Raw genomic sequence first — 16,937 nt, 5'->3', positions numbered from 1 at the left:
AGGAAAATTGGGAAAAAATTGTGTTTGGAACATTACGATTAAAAAATTTAAAAAACACTAAATTATGTGCAAAAATTTGTTTTAACATATGACAACCTACTATCATCCATAAGTATTTGCCAACCTAATTTTTTCTAAAATTCGAAAAGGTAACCAACTATAACAAAATAAATGTGATTTTTTAGTACAACCTGGTTTTTTCTGGGCTCAAGCGATCTGTTTCTTAAAATTTTTCTGAACTTACTCGTCTTTCATCACTTTCATTTCAAAAAAAAGTATTAGAAGCCATTTTCAGGTTCTAAAAGTTTTAATTCCTTTCACTCCTCAGAGATGAAACATTCATTTTTAATACAAAAACAGCACACAAAAACACTCAAAAATTACAAGATCAAAAGAAGAAATTGTCAGTTAAATGATTATCGCATACTACTAAATTGGCAAATTTAATCGTCAAATTTCCTTAAATAGAATATAATTGAATTGCTGATGAAAAAAGAACGATACGTCACTATTTGGAAAAATGAAATGTTCCTATATGAAGGAGAATTTTTGGCAAAAAATTACATTACAGCATGACGATTCCAAACACACTTCTAAGTTTGTAAAGATATTTGCATTAACACAGGAAAATAAGCTGGAAGTCACCTGTCGCCTGATTTGAATCCTATAGTTACCGTGGGGGGACAAGCTTGACAGAAATGTTAAGAAAATCTTCAGAAATGTTTGCTGCAAAAATGGAAGAAATACTCTCAAAAAATTAATTCCAAGTTTGTCTTAACTTTGTAAGGTTGTGATCAATAATTGGGGAGGCCATATTGAGTCGACTTTCAAAAAAGCTATAAAAGGATTGACACAGGTGTCAAATACTTATGGTTGGTAGTATAATCATGGCCAAGAAGTGATGTTTTCTGTGATGTCTGTCAGTAAAAAAGCTTTTTCTATTTTTACAAGTTCCCTGTAGACGTTATATGTCCCTTGGTTTATCATTGTGGCACATTCGTTTAAAAGCCAGAAAAAGCTCGCAGGGAATATCATAGGTGCGGCTACATCAAAGTCGTTCTGTGCTAAGCCTCTCGTACATATTTCTTTGTCGAACATCCAGTACGATCCACCTGGCAAGTAAATACAATTGTTTACTTGTGAGGTCTCTTCCTCGTATCTGTCGTCATCTTCATTATCGACCCTCAATAAATTTACAGTATCTGTGTCGATAATGTTCAATTTGACTTTTTTAACCTTGCTAGTTTTATACACTTTTGGAGGTTCTACGTTGTTGTTCGATGCAATAATGAACTGCTGGTTCAACTCAGTGGAACTTGTGAGATTAAATTTGTCCAACATCTTCTCCCGGCTGTAAAATTTATATTTTTTTAAACATATTTATCTCAGGTAAGAGAATTTCAAAAAAACTTACAAATCTGGCTTTAATAAATATGACAAAGATTTATTCTTGAACGACTGCACAGGACCTTTTGTCAGTGTGTAGTAGGAAGAATGAGGTGTCTTGGAAGGTTTGGTCTTAGGTTCTTTTAAGGGGCAAACAAAATCTCTTAAAAGCCTTTTAACTGTATTTTTAATATTGTCATCGATATCTATAAAAAAATGTATATTTATAATAATGTACCTTATGGTGTAGTAATAAAATCTATTAAAATATACAACTTACTTTCTCGACGACTGAATGAGTATTTTATTTGAGAGTTGTCCCATTGAGAGAGAAAAGTATCTGACCCACCAATGTAACTGGCTCTATAATACTTGTAGGTAGTTGGTAAATGGATTCTAGCTATATTAGCGGACCGGCCGACAATAAATCTTGTCCATTTGTCCCAACTAAACTGTTCTCCTTTTTCACCTTTTGCCTCTGGGTCGCTAAAAGAAATATCATATATGGTTAGACATTAAAATTTTTTACTTTAATAAAACATACTTATTTATCAAGTCGGCAAAGTTAGAATGATTTTTTTCAGTAATGTCATCTAACCCGAACAGGAGTTTCAGTGAAAATATTATGAAACCCATGGCCTTCCCTTCCATATTTAAATGGTTTATAAACGGCAATTTTGTGTTCACTCTAGATAATAAATCATCTATGATTATTTCCAAATCATCTAAAAAGAAATAATTTTCTTATGTTGAGGGATTGCATTGTAAAAACGTTAAAACAGTTGGATTCACAAATATAGGTTAATAAGTGTTAGTTTCAGCAATGACTCCAACTTTGTATAACAAATTCAATCATACAGTATGACACACATCAAAGTTTACTCTTGATAAAAAATTCAAAGTAACCTGGTAAGTCCAATTCGGTAAGGTAGCGTCGAATTAAAGGCTTAAATGGAGGGTTGACTTCAGCTTTGACAAACTTCCCCATGTTGTAAGTGTGTCCTTCGAGATTGGAATGCGAAGTTATTATTTGATTAAAAATGTGCTTGTTGTCTTTACACAACGTAAGTTTGGGCGGTAGGAGTTTTTCAGCATTCTTGAGTGATAGGTATCCTTCCTCAGACCATCTCAGAATATCACCGAAATGTACGTCCTGCTGAAGGACGTTTAATGATGTTTTCAGTATTGCGACTATCTGCGTTAGTTTCGGATGTCGTAGACTTATGGCCTCCCTAACGAGCAGTCTTTTTTTAATGCCAATCGTTTCATTTATATCTGTCCTTTTTGCCGAATTGATAAGTTTGTTCAGCATTTTCTTCCCGTGCTTGGAATAACTGATTCTGAAAAATTATAAATTATAATATTTATTAGTTTTATACACAATAGGCTTACTTAAAAGATCTTTCAGATATTAGCGATTGAGAGTCACCAAGTGAATCTAAAGTGACAGCCATCAGATTTTGGCTAGACTCTTGTTGCACTTCTTTATATTCTGCTTTTGCTAACTCCCTCTGAAAATATTAATGCTGCAGTTTAACAAGAAATAAGCCAAATACGTTAATCATACCTTACTCATTGTCAATCTGTAGCGTTCTCTCCTAAGACTGCTAGCAGCTGAAATTTCCGTTGAAACTGATGATCTCGAAGATTTTCTTGATCTTTTTGCTGATTTCTTCTTTTTAGCAAAGTATTTATGAGAATGGCTTTCATCGTCTTTAAGTTCATAAACCAACTCTGCATCCCTTTTTAATGTTAACTGATGATATTATCGTTATAAAGTCATGAATAAAATTGTTATTATTTTTTAAGAGATCAAACCTTCTTCTAAAAGCTATCCCAAGTCTTGGCCTTGCTTTGAATTTTTTGGAGATAAATGCCACTTGAATCTGCTGTAAATAGGTGCACCAAATTTGAAGAGCGACAATTTTCAATTCTTTGGGTGCCCCGATGAGAATCATCTCATCTACCAAGCCTTTTAGAATATAATTGAAAACTTCCCACGATGTCACTTCCTTCTCTACACACAAAAATTATTGCTGATGAAATTTACTTTTGATCTAATTTCTTTTAAATTCAAATTGAATAAGTCACACTGACCATCTTTTTGTTCTTGGGAATAGACTTCTTGCGATTGGTATTCACTCACATTTGTATCAGGTATGACCATTTGAGATGCAAAAAAACTATCAAATACTCTCTCTTGTATGTCCTGTAAGAAAAACAAACATGTCCATTAACAAATAACGTCAAATTTTAACTAAAAATGAAATATGCTTTTGAGAAATCAGGGCTCAAATTTGTTAGGCTATTTTGTTTGCTACATCGCCTGCTTAAAGCCCTAGTGTGTTGACATTTTTCCTCCCAAGTGTTCTCGATGAACTATTAAACATGTCAGAACTAGGGTTGATGATGGGTTTTGGTCTGCGAGTAGGTGAACTCACATTGCAACAGCACAGGGTTATTTACTGTTTCTGTCTCCAGTTCTTCACTGAAGATGGCGCAATGCCAAAACGCGTTTGACTAATTCAAAAATCCGCGAATGGAGACAGACCAGTAAGTGCCCAACATGAGTTCACTGACTCGCATACCAAAATCCATCATCAACAAGCTATGACAGAACTAGTTGCTATTTTATCATTCAATTTATCCGTTCTGTGCTTACAGCACACCAGTAGTCCAGTATCATCCATGAATTTCCTGACAAAAAATGTGTTGTAGGTTTAAAAAAAATATCCTACAGAAGAATATTGCTTCTGTAGAATCCAAACAAAACGAACCACCAGGATACAATACACCTACATCTAACCAACCATCAGATATCTAGAGTGCACTGTCCTGTCAAGAAATTTGTTACAATTATAATTTTCATCCTGCTTCTCTTATTCATTCTGAATTCTGATATCTGTTTTCAAGATCTGCAAGATTTCAGATTTCTTAGTTCCCCATACAGAATCTTTTCTTCTCTACTAAAAATTCCTCTGAGAGTATTTTTTTCACAATTATGTGTTTTAGCAAGAGCATAGATTTTCATTTGTCCAAATTCCCGTAAATTCTATGACACACAGGTAATTTTGAGCTTAATTCAGTGATCTGATGCGTTCTTGGCTGTCTGGCTATTCACTTATTTTTATATCTTCTTTTCTCTCGCTTTGTGATTTTGTACTTGGCAATGGAAGGAATTAAACAGATTTGCACTTCATTCATAATTGGCTAACTCAACTTAAAATATTTTTTATCAGGAAGCTGTGAAAATAACTATTCAACTAGAAATATTCAGACATTCCCAAGTGAATGATGATTGTTAGTGAATCGTTAGTTTTTCACCACCAATATGAAAAAGTGAAATAACGCACATTCCTACTATGCCATCCCTGTTGATCTAACGAGTTGCTTCTTACACCCAGGGCAAGATTTTAGTATGCTTATTAAACAATTAATTAAAGTTTTTAGTTGAGATCTCAACCCCACCTTATGAGATGGGGAGTTGATGTCCGAGTGGATCGAGGTCACGATAGCTCAGGTGGTAGAGCAGCGGCATATCTAGCCGAAGGTCGTGGGTTCGAATCCCTCTCGTGCCATTAACTTTTTTTCATCTCAACTAAAAACCTTAATTAATTGTAAAGTATTAATTGGTCAAGCGGTCCACGAAAATAGTGAATTTAATGCTTATTAAATTTTACCCAAAATTCGACAACACTCATAACCACAATTAATGCAATATAATAGCCAATGTATTCTGGAGACTTGATGTAGCAGCTTCTTGTTTTGGCCAGAAAGGTAATTCTTGGCGCTTGGATTGTATCTGTCCAGAAGTCTCCGGTACTTCATCCCTTGTCTTATGCTGAAACTTTATTCAAATCATGTATTTCATAATCCAACAGAAGAGGTTGGGCCCTATCAATAGTCTCTTTACATACAAGAACATCCATAAATTTGGTGCCCTGGGAACCAGTCGAGGATGACATTGTTTTGCATAAAAGGTAGTTCGGTTTTGCAATTCAGAACCATTGCAGACAAGCAATATAAAAATGTATATATATTATTTTATTTTTAAGTGTAACAAACCTGAGACTGGACATTGCATTCGCGGCAGAAGTAAAATCCATCGTGCAAAACGTATTCTTTCCCTCCGCACTGTACACACTGTGGATTGTCCATTTTTCAGCTTGGGCCCTGGTTGTTAGTCCAGCATAGAGAAGTGCCGGTAACACCTTATGAGCCTCCCCTATTCTCTAAACCTTAACACCATAAACAAAGCATCAGCAACGCTCTCTTACCTGTTGCTGTGTTACAATCTTTTGGCTCGAACATTTGAAATTTAATATATTTTTGTTTTATTTAAATTTTATTTTTATTTAAAGATTATAAATAGAATAAATGGAGAAATAGAAAGAATAAATAAAATGAAAAACGAATAAAAGAAATGAAAGAATAAATATAATATACTTTATATAAAAACACAAAATAATATAGCAATAATATATTCAATTATTTTATTAATTAATATATTGATAATATTCAGTTATATTAATTATTAATATATTTAGTTATTATATTCAATAGTGATACCAAAATAAAACACATTATTTATTCTTTCCTTGTCATATTATCAGGCCAATCTATTTATGTGCAAAATAGAACATAATTTTGTATAATAACAATTTAAATTTTTCTTAGCGATGTGACTGTATCATAACTGAGCTAATGCTTCACATTTATCAAGGATATGTGCCAATGTGTCGGCATGTTTCTGTTTCTGCTTTGCTCATCTTCGTGGTAGTTAAGAGGGCAGTGGTCAGTATAGAGGCGAATAATTTTCCTCAAATCCTATCTGCTGGGAGAGAGAAGTTATTTACTTTCCATTTTGAGAGATTTATAAATTTTTTAGCTTACCTCATACCCGGTGCTTTTGTACAGTGCTTGAGTTTTTCTTTCTTAAGCCATCTTTCTGGTTCCAAGTTAAGAAGACACTTTGGTGCACCTAGTTGTGGCTCTGGTCCCATGGGTGAAAAAGCTGCCCCTTTTTTGGTTTGTCGGTCACCTTGTTCATTTCACTATATACCTTCATGTCTGGGAACCCACCTTGAGGTTCTTGTGATTTCTTGTATAACTTGATAAAATGAGAGAAAAAGTCACCTTTGACAGACCATTCCAAGTGTTATAGATAATAGAGACCTTTGAAAGAAATGTAGTCCTAAGTTTCAGGAAGGGTTAGAGGAGCAAAGAAATCCTATGGACTTTGCGAAAAAATAAATATCCAAATTAAAACAGTTGTCCTATCATCAGACTTCAGCTCGGATCTGCAACCAAATATACCTTACACTCCTGATAAGGTAGAACAGTCTCTTGAAGACACATTAGACATATGGATTGGGGAAAACAAATGAATACATTGGAAATCTCATGTTAGACTGGCACTTCTCAAATGTTTTTTGGCACTGTGCCATCTTCAGTGAAGAATTCCAGTAAGAAATGTTTTTAAAACAGAAAGTGTAGCTTTAAACTTCTCATTGGAGAAAGGTAATATATATATATATATATATTATAGACTTTCGTGAAAGTATCTAAGGGACAACAATTTCCCTTCACTGGGTTATAGATCTGGGTGTCTTGGAAATGACCAAGCCTCTTGTACAAACTTGACATCAGGTTTGACAGAACCTTTAATTGTATATAAGGATGGACAAGAAACATGATAATAGGTGTCTTGACACTTCTCAGAAGAAGATTGGATATATTCAGGATATAATTATATTTAGTTTCTGAATATTGGCAGATTTTTGTTCGCTTGTATTCAAGTTCGGGCGCCACACGATGCGTCACATCACGAGGAGGGGCTGCAGTCACACCCCACTACCTAGGTCATGCTGCATCATAATTCCAATTTCCAACTCAGTTGCGTTACGGCGTTAGCTCGGTCGTCACCGTTCTGTTCTTCCTTCCAGTCCAACTCCGTACTGTTTTTGTTTTGAAAGACTTTACCCATGACGAGCTTCCCGCCCGCCCAGATGATCTGAGGCGATGCAACTTTGCCGGAAGAAGAGGAAGTGGTGGCGCCGAGGAGTCGCTTCGCAACATTTGAATTTCGTTTTGTGTCGGTTTTTTCGATTACAACTGAGTTTTTAAAAGTATATTTTTACCGTTTCTACTCGTCATCATAAATGGAATCTCTTAAGACTGATTCGCAAAAGCTGGAAGACGACGACGATCTAGACCCAAGGATTCAAGTAAGCATCTATTGTAAATACCGTGTTAAGGTTAAGAGTTGTATTTATAGATAAGGTCGTGGGACACATTGCATATCTTTTTTCAAATAGTCTGCCCTTTTATTTACAAAATGTTGATTCTGTGTTTTCCCCTTTGTTCACTGCTTATTTTACAATTACCACACCGCCTTTTAATTGTTTACAATGAGTCAGCTCTAGATGCGTAAATAATACCTGTTGGGAATTAGTATGACACTTTGTAAAAGTTAATTAAGTTAAAACTTTACAAAAAGTAAATCTACATCACCCCACCTTTATCATCTCTAGTGTAACACTTCTATCTCTGTTTTTAACTTTCTCGTTAGATTAAATTAAAAATTGGTTTCTCGGAAAAAAAAAAAAACGATTTAGCTTTTGTGAAAATAGCATTTGTTTGTTACTTAAGCAGATTCACGAGAGATGATTAAGTTACTTACTTCATGAAATCTATAGTTTGACGAATCAGTTGACTTTCTAATTGTGGAATAGCTTTAATCAGTTTCGATTCTGCAAGAATTGCAAACCACAGATATATCTGATATGCAAACAATCCACGAGGGCAGTTAATAACTGATAATGCGAAGTCTGGCTTATGTCTTGCTTGCTTAAAAGTAAACTTGTGCCAGCACGTGGTGAAGACATCTTTAAAGGATAAAATTTATTGATTTGTACGAAACCGATAAAGTGAAATGTTATAAAAGAGTTTTCTTTATTTCAATTATTTCACTAGTAAATTTCAAAAGGAAAATTTACACAACCTTTGCAATCCACGAAAGCTGCTTATAACTGCTGATAATGTAAAGCCAATTGGCTGTTCGTTTGAAAGTAAACATGTGAATAAACAGAACCAAGTATTTATTGAATCTTGAATCAATCAGCTATATTTGGAAATATTAAAAAAAGAAGAAAAATATGAAACCAAATGAACAGAAATGATTTTTTTACAGTTGATTTTTCTTTACTCCATTCATTAAAGAAATCAATTTTAAAAAGGAAATTTTCACAACTTTTGCATTTCTCGAATGCTGCTTATAACTTGCTGATAATGTAAAGTCAGTTGGCTGTTTGTTTAAAGTTAATTTGTGTCAACTCGTGAAGACGACTGCAGTATTAATCGGATTAGCTTTAAACAAATATTTATTATCTGTAGTTGTAAAATGATGAAAGTATCATCTTAAAGTATGATAAAGCATTGTGCAAAACTTAAGTGGAATAACAAAGTTCATAACCTTGAATCAAGTCAATCTGAATTTAAGATTTTGAATTTTGAAAGAACACCTCAACTCTGTAAAAGACCAAATGATCAGAAAGATTTTTCAAAAATAGGTTTAGTTCAAAAGAAAATATCATTTTTAAGATAAATACAATATTACACAATAATTTATGAGACCCGATTATAGTTACTGGTAATGTAAAGCCAGTCGTCTATTTGTTTAACTGCCGAAGCACATTCTGAAGAATCTTGAAAATAATATTTCAACTTGCACGAAACCTAATGATCAGAAATGATTTTTTAGAAAGTTTTTTCTTTATTTCAATCATAAAACTAATGAATTTATAAATGACATTTCACTCAACCTTAAATAATCCACGAAGGATGGTTATCTTGCTGATAATGTAAAGTCAGTTGGCAGTTTGTTTAAAGTTAACTTGTATGAACAAATCGTAAATACGACTGCAGTTTTAATCGGATTAGAATAAAAAAATCTTTATAATCTGCAATTATAAAAGTTTGAAAGTATCATCTTAAAAGATGAAAAACATTGAGCAAAATTTAAGAGAAATATCAAAGTTTACAATCTTGAATCAATAAGACAATCTGAATTTAAGATAAATTTTGAAAAAACGTCTCAACTCTGTAAGAGACCAAATGATCAGAAAGATTTTTCAATATAGTTCAAGTTCCAAGGAAAATGTACACAATGTACATAATGTTTAGGGGGTTATTTCTATTGTATCTTCAGGATGTTCACAATCATACATAATACAACAACCAATCCATGAGAGCTGTTTATAAGTTGCTGATAAAACAAAACCAGTCGTCTATTTGTTTACAAGGAAATTTCCCCCACACCTAAGACATTGAACACCGCTCTATAAAAGAATCTCCATTTTGTGCAAAACCAAATGATTTTTTGATAACGTTTTTTCTTTATTTCAATCACAAAACGAGTGCATTTTAAAAGGGAAATTTACTCAGCCTTAAATAATACACGAATGTTGGTTAATTTGCAGATAATGTAAAATAAAGTAAATTGGTTATTTGTTTAAATGTAAACCTGTGCTAACACGTCGTCAAGACGACTGTAGTTTAATCGGATTAGCATTAAAAAAAGCTTTATTATCTAAAATTATAAAAGGATGAAGTCATCATCTTAAAGGATAATAAAAGATTGTGCAAAACCCAAGAGAAATACCTAAGTTTACAATTGTGAATCAATAAGTCAGTCTGAATTTAAGGTAAAGTTTGAACGTCTGTAACAGACGAAATGATCAGAAATGATTTTGAAATATAGTTTAAATTCAAAGGAAAATGTACACAATCTTTGGGATAGCACAACCTTACACAATACAACAATCAATCCATGAGAGCTGCTTATAAGTTACTGATAATGTAAATTCAATTGGCTATTTATTTAAAAGTAAATTTGAGCTAGCCAATTCGTGACGAAGACAAACTTTAGCATAGAAATTTTTTATTATCTTCAATAATAAAAAGTTAAAACTTTGATAATAAAATATTGCGAGTAATGAAAAGAGAAATACGAAACTCATAGTCATCAAACAAAGCAAACTGAATTTCAGATCAATTTTGAAAGAATACCTTAAATTTTTTTAAATGGATTTGCTTAATTTCAATACATATATAATGAGTAAATTTAATTTTAAAAGGAAAATGTCAAAGCTATAAGTTCATAAGAAGCTAGTTTGTTTACTACTGTGAAAAGCATATTTCACCTAAAATATGACCATTGTTTCTCGAACTAAGGGACAAAAAGCTAAGAGCGTCAAAAATTTTGGCAGAGACTCAAGGATTTTTTTTTCGGACAAATAGTCAGGCCAAGTGGAAATTGACGTCAGTGAATTTCCATTAGATATAAGCCTGGAGAAAATATAAACCTTGTATACATAATTTATAAGATTTTGCTTATTTATTTGTATAAAGGCCGATTAGGTAATGACGTGGTCAACGGTACAATTTTGCCAAAATGCGTCCATTCCGTATAATTTTACTATTCATAAATTTTACATGGGATTGTTTGGTTGAAATTGACCATAGAAAAAGAACACGACAAGAATAAACAAGATATTAAACAGGAAGGAACGCTCTTTGCCCTGTTTTCTTTCAGATTGCAGATGACAAACTAGGTTTAAAAAAAAATAGTCACATCTTATATTTTATTGATACATTATCATAATTTGTTTAGTAAAGGAATATATGAGCTTTAAGCATCTTGGTTAATTCATTTCAGAATTATTTTTTTCCGCAGAGAGGAGATACCGTTGCATGAGCGACATGAGCTTATCGATTCATTTACCTTGGCCGGTCTCGGGCCTTGGTGTAAGCCCTTTACCACCTTGATATGTACATTTCCTTCATTTCAGCCTTTAATTAACATTGGATTGTTTCGGACACGATTATCGATTATTATTTAATGAAAAGAAAATATCGGGCTGCATCATATTAAATAATTTTCAAGCTATGATAAATCGTTTTTATCCCAGGTGAATCATATCGAAACTTTATTCATTTTAAAATTTCCATTCTTGAGTGATGTCAACGATGAAAAATGATGTCATTGATTGATTCCCTGAAGGGTTATTGGAAAAAAGGAGAGGATTTTAGTGAAATTGACTTGAAAAAGTTGGACAAGGTTGTTCAATACAGACAGTGTGTTCTTAATAGAGCTGTTGTATTTTCTCTTCTCTGAAGAGCGAAAGCTATCTCTTTTCCGCATTTTTTTCCTTTCAGACCTGCTGGGGAAACGGATTTTGCTTAGTTGTACTGAAACAGTTATACTGTTAGTACTTATAACCGTGGAAGTAAATTTAAAGTTTTGTAAGAAATCAGAGATACAATCTAACGAACATTATTTTCAGCTTTTGATTTTTTTATAATTTAAACTTGTAGTTCCGAAACTCTTTTATAAAATATATATAAATATAAGCAAACGAGCGTGGTTTTCTAGGTTAGATTCATTTTATGGAAATTCAGTTTATTGTTGACATTTTGATTATGGGAAATTAAAGAAATTTCCTATTTTTTATAAATTCCAAAAGGATTTTTATGAATTTATAAGAAATAATATGAATTAACGAACTTGATTTCTAACAAAAGATGTAATTTATTGAAGGCTGTCTGATTGTAAGAAATGAACGGTTTTAGTAACGGAAAATTGTATTCATCTTTATGATATTTGTAATCAAAACGAATTTTATATGAATTTCGTTTAGCCATTGAGACAGCTTATACTTTATACATTCAGGAACTATTTTAGCATCAATAAGGAAAATTAATGAACATTTTTTATGGCGGATTACATCATTGGTACATATCTGTTCAGGAGTGTTTCAACGACAGAAAAATCTATAAATCAATATCATACTTTGTCCCATCAGAAGTTGTTGGTTTATAAGAAGTACTTTTCTGAATTATTTTACTATTGAACAGATGGAAAAAAATGTTAGGTCGTTCTCATTTAAATTACACGTAGAATACTTATGATGATCATCCATTTCCCTTGTTCTCGTAATTAAAATTTAAAAAAAGTCTTCCTCATTTACGAAAAGCAGGATTTACAATTAAATATCGTATATTCTGTGATGACATTTTAAAATACTAGTTATCATTTGAACTTGATTAGCAAAAATTTCTACCTTACAATTTAATTATTGGTGAATATTTGATTGTAAGTACAGTTTCCAATAGACACGTTTTCATTCCTAAACTAATTAATCTTTAAATTTAAATTAACGTTTTTGTTTAGGTATTCAAAAAGTGAAACTAATAAATTTTCGGGCCTTTTCAAACTTAATGAGAAATATTATTCTTATTATTATATAAAAGTTATTCGCAACTTACGAAATAATTGAACGACAGAATTTCTCATAATCATAATCGATAATGTAATTATTCAGTATTTTAAGGTATAAACGGTATAAATTCGATATTAGACATTTTAAAATAATTTTTATCATTCTGAAATTGACTACTGTTTCTTTTTCTTCTCCATTCAAGATTAAAGCGGGCGTCCCTCAAGGCTCGATTTTGGGCCTTACATTGTTTTTTTTCTAAACGTGTTGCTCGAATATAATTCTGGCATTGTACGTTGTCTACGATACTGGAGGATTAGTGAAAAAATATTAACTTGGAAATTTCTAGCTTACAATTTAATTATTGGTGAATATTTGATTGTACGTACGGTTTCCAAAATCCACGTTTTTATTTTTAAACTAATCAATCTTTAAATAAACCCGTTTTTGTTTAGCTATGTTCTTGAAAGCTAACAGTGAAACTGACAAATTCCAGAGCCCTTTTAAAATTATGGGAATTACGATCTGGTATAATTTATTGGGTATTATTGGTGAATATACGTTTGTAAGTACGGTTTCCAAAATCCACGTTTTATTTATAAACTAATCGTTATAATCACTCTTAGTAAATCTTAAAAATAAACTTCTTTTTGTTTAAACTATCCACACAGTAAAACTAATAAACCCCGAACCGTTAAAAAATCAATGAGAAATATGATAACGACAGAGTTTCAATATAATTTAACTATCCATTATCAAGACAGTTTCAGATCGTAAATCCCGAGCTCTTTTATAATGTATGAGACATATGAGTTATTGAATATTATTTCTAATATATTAATTTAATGATAATGTCTGACTGTAAGGACCTTTTGAACGACAGAAATTCGATGTTGGACCTTCTAAAATAATATTTATCATTCTATAAGAATATTACTAGTAGTAAACTCGTATTGCTATGTTGTCCAGGCAGTTTAAACTAACATATAACGATATTCGTCATTCTAAAATAATCTTTATAATTTTCAATTAATATTAATTCTTCTTGTTTAATTGTAGGCGTTTTTTAGACGACAGAAATTTGATGTTAGTCACTGAAATAATATATGTTGTGCTATAAAAATAGAACTATCATTTTAAATTCTTGAATTGGTATACTTATTCCGTATTTACGTATTTAGGATTTATAAGAAATATCAACTATTTAATTTTTTCTATATTTTAAAGCGCCTTGTCTGAGTTTAAAGTCATTTTGTATGAATTGACCTTACTGGTGACACCCAAATTTTGTCAACTGGCATTACACGTAGACGACATTGCGCTTTATTCCTCTGGAAGGATTAGTGAGATTACGAAAAATAATATGGAAAGAATAAAGAGTTAACAATTAACTTATCTAAAACTAGATGCATTCTTTTCACTAAAGGTAGGTTCTAGTTCTCCCATAAAATATTGCTTAATGGAAAGTCTTTTGATTGATAGAAATAATTAAGGTGAGTATGTCGGTTCACTTTGATTGTCTTCAGATTGGACTAAGACGGTAGCTTACCTAGGAATAAAACTTGTCTCCAAATTAAATTTTAGCGAATCCCTCAAAAATACAGCTGGCAAAGGTAATGTTGCAACTAGAGTACTTTTTCTTTCCTTAAGAGGGAATCTCGAATGAATATATCAAAGAAACAGCTTTTATACATGACACTTGTTAAACCAATCCGGACCGATTGAACTTATAAAAAATATAAGAAAATATACATCACGTTTAATGTACGAATTAATCAGTGATGATGATGATATGATTGTAAGAGCGTGTTAGACGAAGAAATTCGTTATTAGTCATTCTAAAATAATAATAATTCTGTATTAATGTTAATTATCTACGATATTGAACATGCTAAGATAATAATTATCAATCAGTCAAACGCCGACTGTTAAGCTATTCAGACGGAATTCTTCAATTCTTTTAGGGTTTATAAAAACAATTAAACTAATTAAATTATAATTGACTTAAAAGGAAGGATAAACTATTGTCTATCTCTGGGGATGTTTCAACGAAGGAAATTCGATATTAGATATTTTTGAATATGGAAAATAAGGATGGGATTATCCGGGCTTTTTTTGACAAGAGAACTCATTAAGAAATGGATTTTGGAACAAAATTTAATTACAATATCAAAATTAACATAAAATAAAGTTTACCCCGCCAGTTGTTCAAAAGGTCTATATTGTGAAGAACGTTCAAGAGACAGGTTAACGGCTGAAGGATACAAGAGCCCGCCGAAGCGTTATTTTTGTTGGAAGTACCAGAGAATAAAACATTCTGTCGTCGTAATCCAGGAAGAAAAAAAGACCGAAATCCCCGCGTTGTGTCGTCCTGCTAATCTTGTTCGACCTTTATCCTCTTTAGGCCTTTTTATAATGATAATGTGGCAAGACAAATAGCTGAGGTCATCGCCGGCCAACTGCGCGTTTATGCTTTTTTTCTGGTCTCTGGTGTATTTTTCAGCCTGCAGCCATTTGAGAGTCTCGATCCGCTAGTGACTCTGCTTTTGTTTGAAACTAACTAAAACTATACTAAGTCGATATCCTAAAATGCTAGCCGCTCATTTGTTCTTCAGAATAGACACTTCACACATGCAATAAACAGAAGTTTGGTCACATTCACTCCCCCAGAGAACTCGATATTCATCGGGGCGGGGTTGGACCCTTCCATTCTCGCTAATAAATTACTTGTACTTTCCAGACGTCACACATCGCCCCAGAGTACTCTGATATTCCTCGGAGCGTGGCTAAAAAAAATGTTATAAAAATAATCGAATATCAATTCTTGTCTAATTGTAAGAACACTTTAGACGTTTTGTTTAGCAATCCAAGAAGTTTATATTTACATATTGTTCAAGGATTTATAAGAAATATAAACTAAATCAATTATTTCTAATCCATTTATGGAAATATTTAAAAAAAATGATCGCTTTATTACTTAGTTACATTAGCTAAATTATAATAATTTATGAAAAAATAATTTTTTGTTGGATAAATAATGCAAAAAAATATTTTCAATGCAATATTAAATTACTGATAAATCTGTAAGGACAATTTCAGTGACAGATATTAGAATATGAGACATAAAATGATCATTATCATTTTGGAATATTAAAGGCCAAAACCAACGTAATCTCATTATTTGTTTACAGTTATGTACATTATTACAGACAGTTATTTTTAAAAATTCCTGAACACTTAGAAAATATGACATTTATCGGCTATTAAAAACTCATGGATATTATTTTTAGCTGGGTTTTATTTCTTTTGGAATGTATGATTGTAAGAACGACTTAATTGTGGGAAAATTGATATTGTTCTTTCTCCAGTAATTGTCATTTTACAATGATTAATATTAATTATTTCAAATTCATGTTATAATGTTTAAAAAGGATTGGGAAACATATTTCTATACGTTTTAAACATGTAAAGCCGTGAATTTCCATAGCCCTTTGACAAAATAGAAGAGTTTGACATTTCATAAGCATTTACGCCCCATTTGTTTGAATATTCTAAAGATCAATCCTTTCAGTCACAAAGCGCGGAACGATAAAACATTTTTACAGCTAAGCCTCAGGGGAAGCTTTTTCTTTTTTTTTCTTTTCTTGAACCCCGGTTTTGTTTCTTAGCCGGACTACTTGGGACACCGGTGAGAAATGCGGGCATGAAAACCTTTTAAGGTATTTGAACAAGGATGGATATTAAAATAGGTGCTCAGAGAGACGTCGCGTGGAAAATCCTCTGGGGCTGTATAAAAAAAAAGAAAAGAGAAACGTTAAGAGATCACGCAATTCGCCCACATAACAAGAAGTAACAAACCATTAAGAAAATATAATAATTAAGTGTGTAATATTTAGTGACGTTAATTAGATTATTTAGTGACCGCATCTCACGATCTGTAAATAATTGTAATAATTAAGAGTAATTTCGCCGCCTTTCAACTCCAAGAAAAATATACCATTCTTTGAATGGTTTCCGATAGAATTATTTAACTATTCTTTTATATATTTGTTAAACGCTAAGCAAAACTGGAGCGTAGTTGATTGATTAAGGAGAGTTATGTGGGTCATTACACGCTTCGGGTCCAGAAGCCTGAGTTTATTGATTTTGCCGTCAAATCTAAATCTCATTTTCCTCCATTTCGAAGTTCCTTTCTCATAAAGTTGTAATATAAGCCAATTTTTCTTTAAAAACATCCTGGATTGTCTGGCCGTGTTTCGGTAAACTAGAAAT

General features: G+C 32.2%; 2 protein-coding genes across 3 annotated transcripts in view; one reads left to right on the top strand and one right to left on the bottom strand.

Annotated features, from left to right (window-relative positions):
* Positions 1–27: 27 nt before the first annotated feature.
* LOC106667759 (TATA box-binding protein-associated factor RNA polymerase I subunit B) lies at positions 28–5,628 on the bottom strand. The gene is made up of 10 exons (XM_014395904.2): positions 5,452–5,628; positions 3,484–3,595; positions 3,205–3,403; positions 2,954–3,128; positions 2,779–2,897; positions 2,293–2,726; positions 1,931–2,111; positions 1,667–1,872; positions 1,415–1,592; positions 28–1,351 (listed from the first exon to the last, which is right to left on the bottom strand). Exons 1-10 carry the CDS (start codon positions 5,542–5,544, stop codon positions 886–888), a joined length of 2,163 nt encoding a protein of 720 aa, XP_014251390.1. The 5' UTR covers positions 5,545–5,628; the 3' UTR covers positions 28–885.
* A 1,639-nt stretch (positions 5,629–7,267) lies between these two features.
* LOC106669380 (SH3 domain-binding protein 5 homolog) overlaps positions 7,268–16,937 on the top strand; it is a 40,780-nt gene continuing 31,110 nt past the window's right edge. For both annotated transcript variants that reach the window (XM_014398836.2, XM_014398845.2), the window contains exon 1: positions 7,268–7,613. In XM_014398836.2, coding sequence (XP_014254322.1) covers positions 7,548–7,613 — 66 coding nt within the window. In that variant the 5' untranslated portion in view covers positions 7,268–7,547. The remainder of the gene's footprint in view (positions 7,614–16,937) is intronic.

Source organism: Cimex lectularius, unplaced genomic scaffold (genome assembly GCF_000648675.2).
Source record: "Cimex lectularius strain Harlan isolate CLEC.00 unplaced genomic scaffold, Clec_2.1 scaffold147, whole genome shotgun sequence".
Classification (NCBI taxonomy): Eukaryota; Metazoa; Arthropoda; class Insecta; order Hemiptera; family Cimicidae; genus Cimex; species Cimex lectularius.
Note: the sequence above shows the minus strand (reverse complement) of the source record. Positions and strands in the feature narration are given on the sequence as shown.

Excerpts from the sequence above, each read along its gene's own strand:
- LOC106667759 (XM_014395904.2), bottom strand. The coding sequence starts at position 5,544 with ATGGACAATCCACAGTGTGTACAGTGCGGAGGGAAAGAATACGTTTTG. Across the intron at positions 2,727-2,778 it reads ATATCTGAAAGATCTTTTAA|AATCAGTTATTCCAAGCACG; the intron begins GTAAGCCTATTG and ends ATAATTTTTCAG. Across the intron at positions 1,593-1,666 it reads CTCATTCAGTCGTCGAGAAA|ATATCGATGACAATATTAAA; the intron begins GTAAGTTGTATA and ends ATTTTTTTATAG.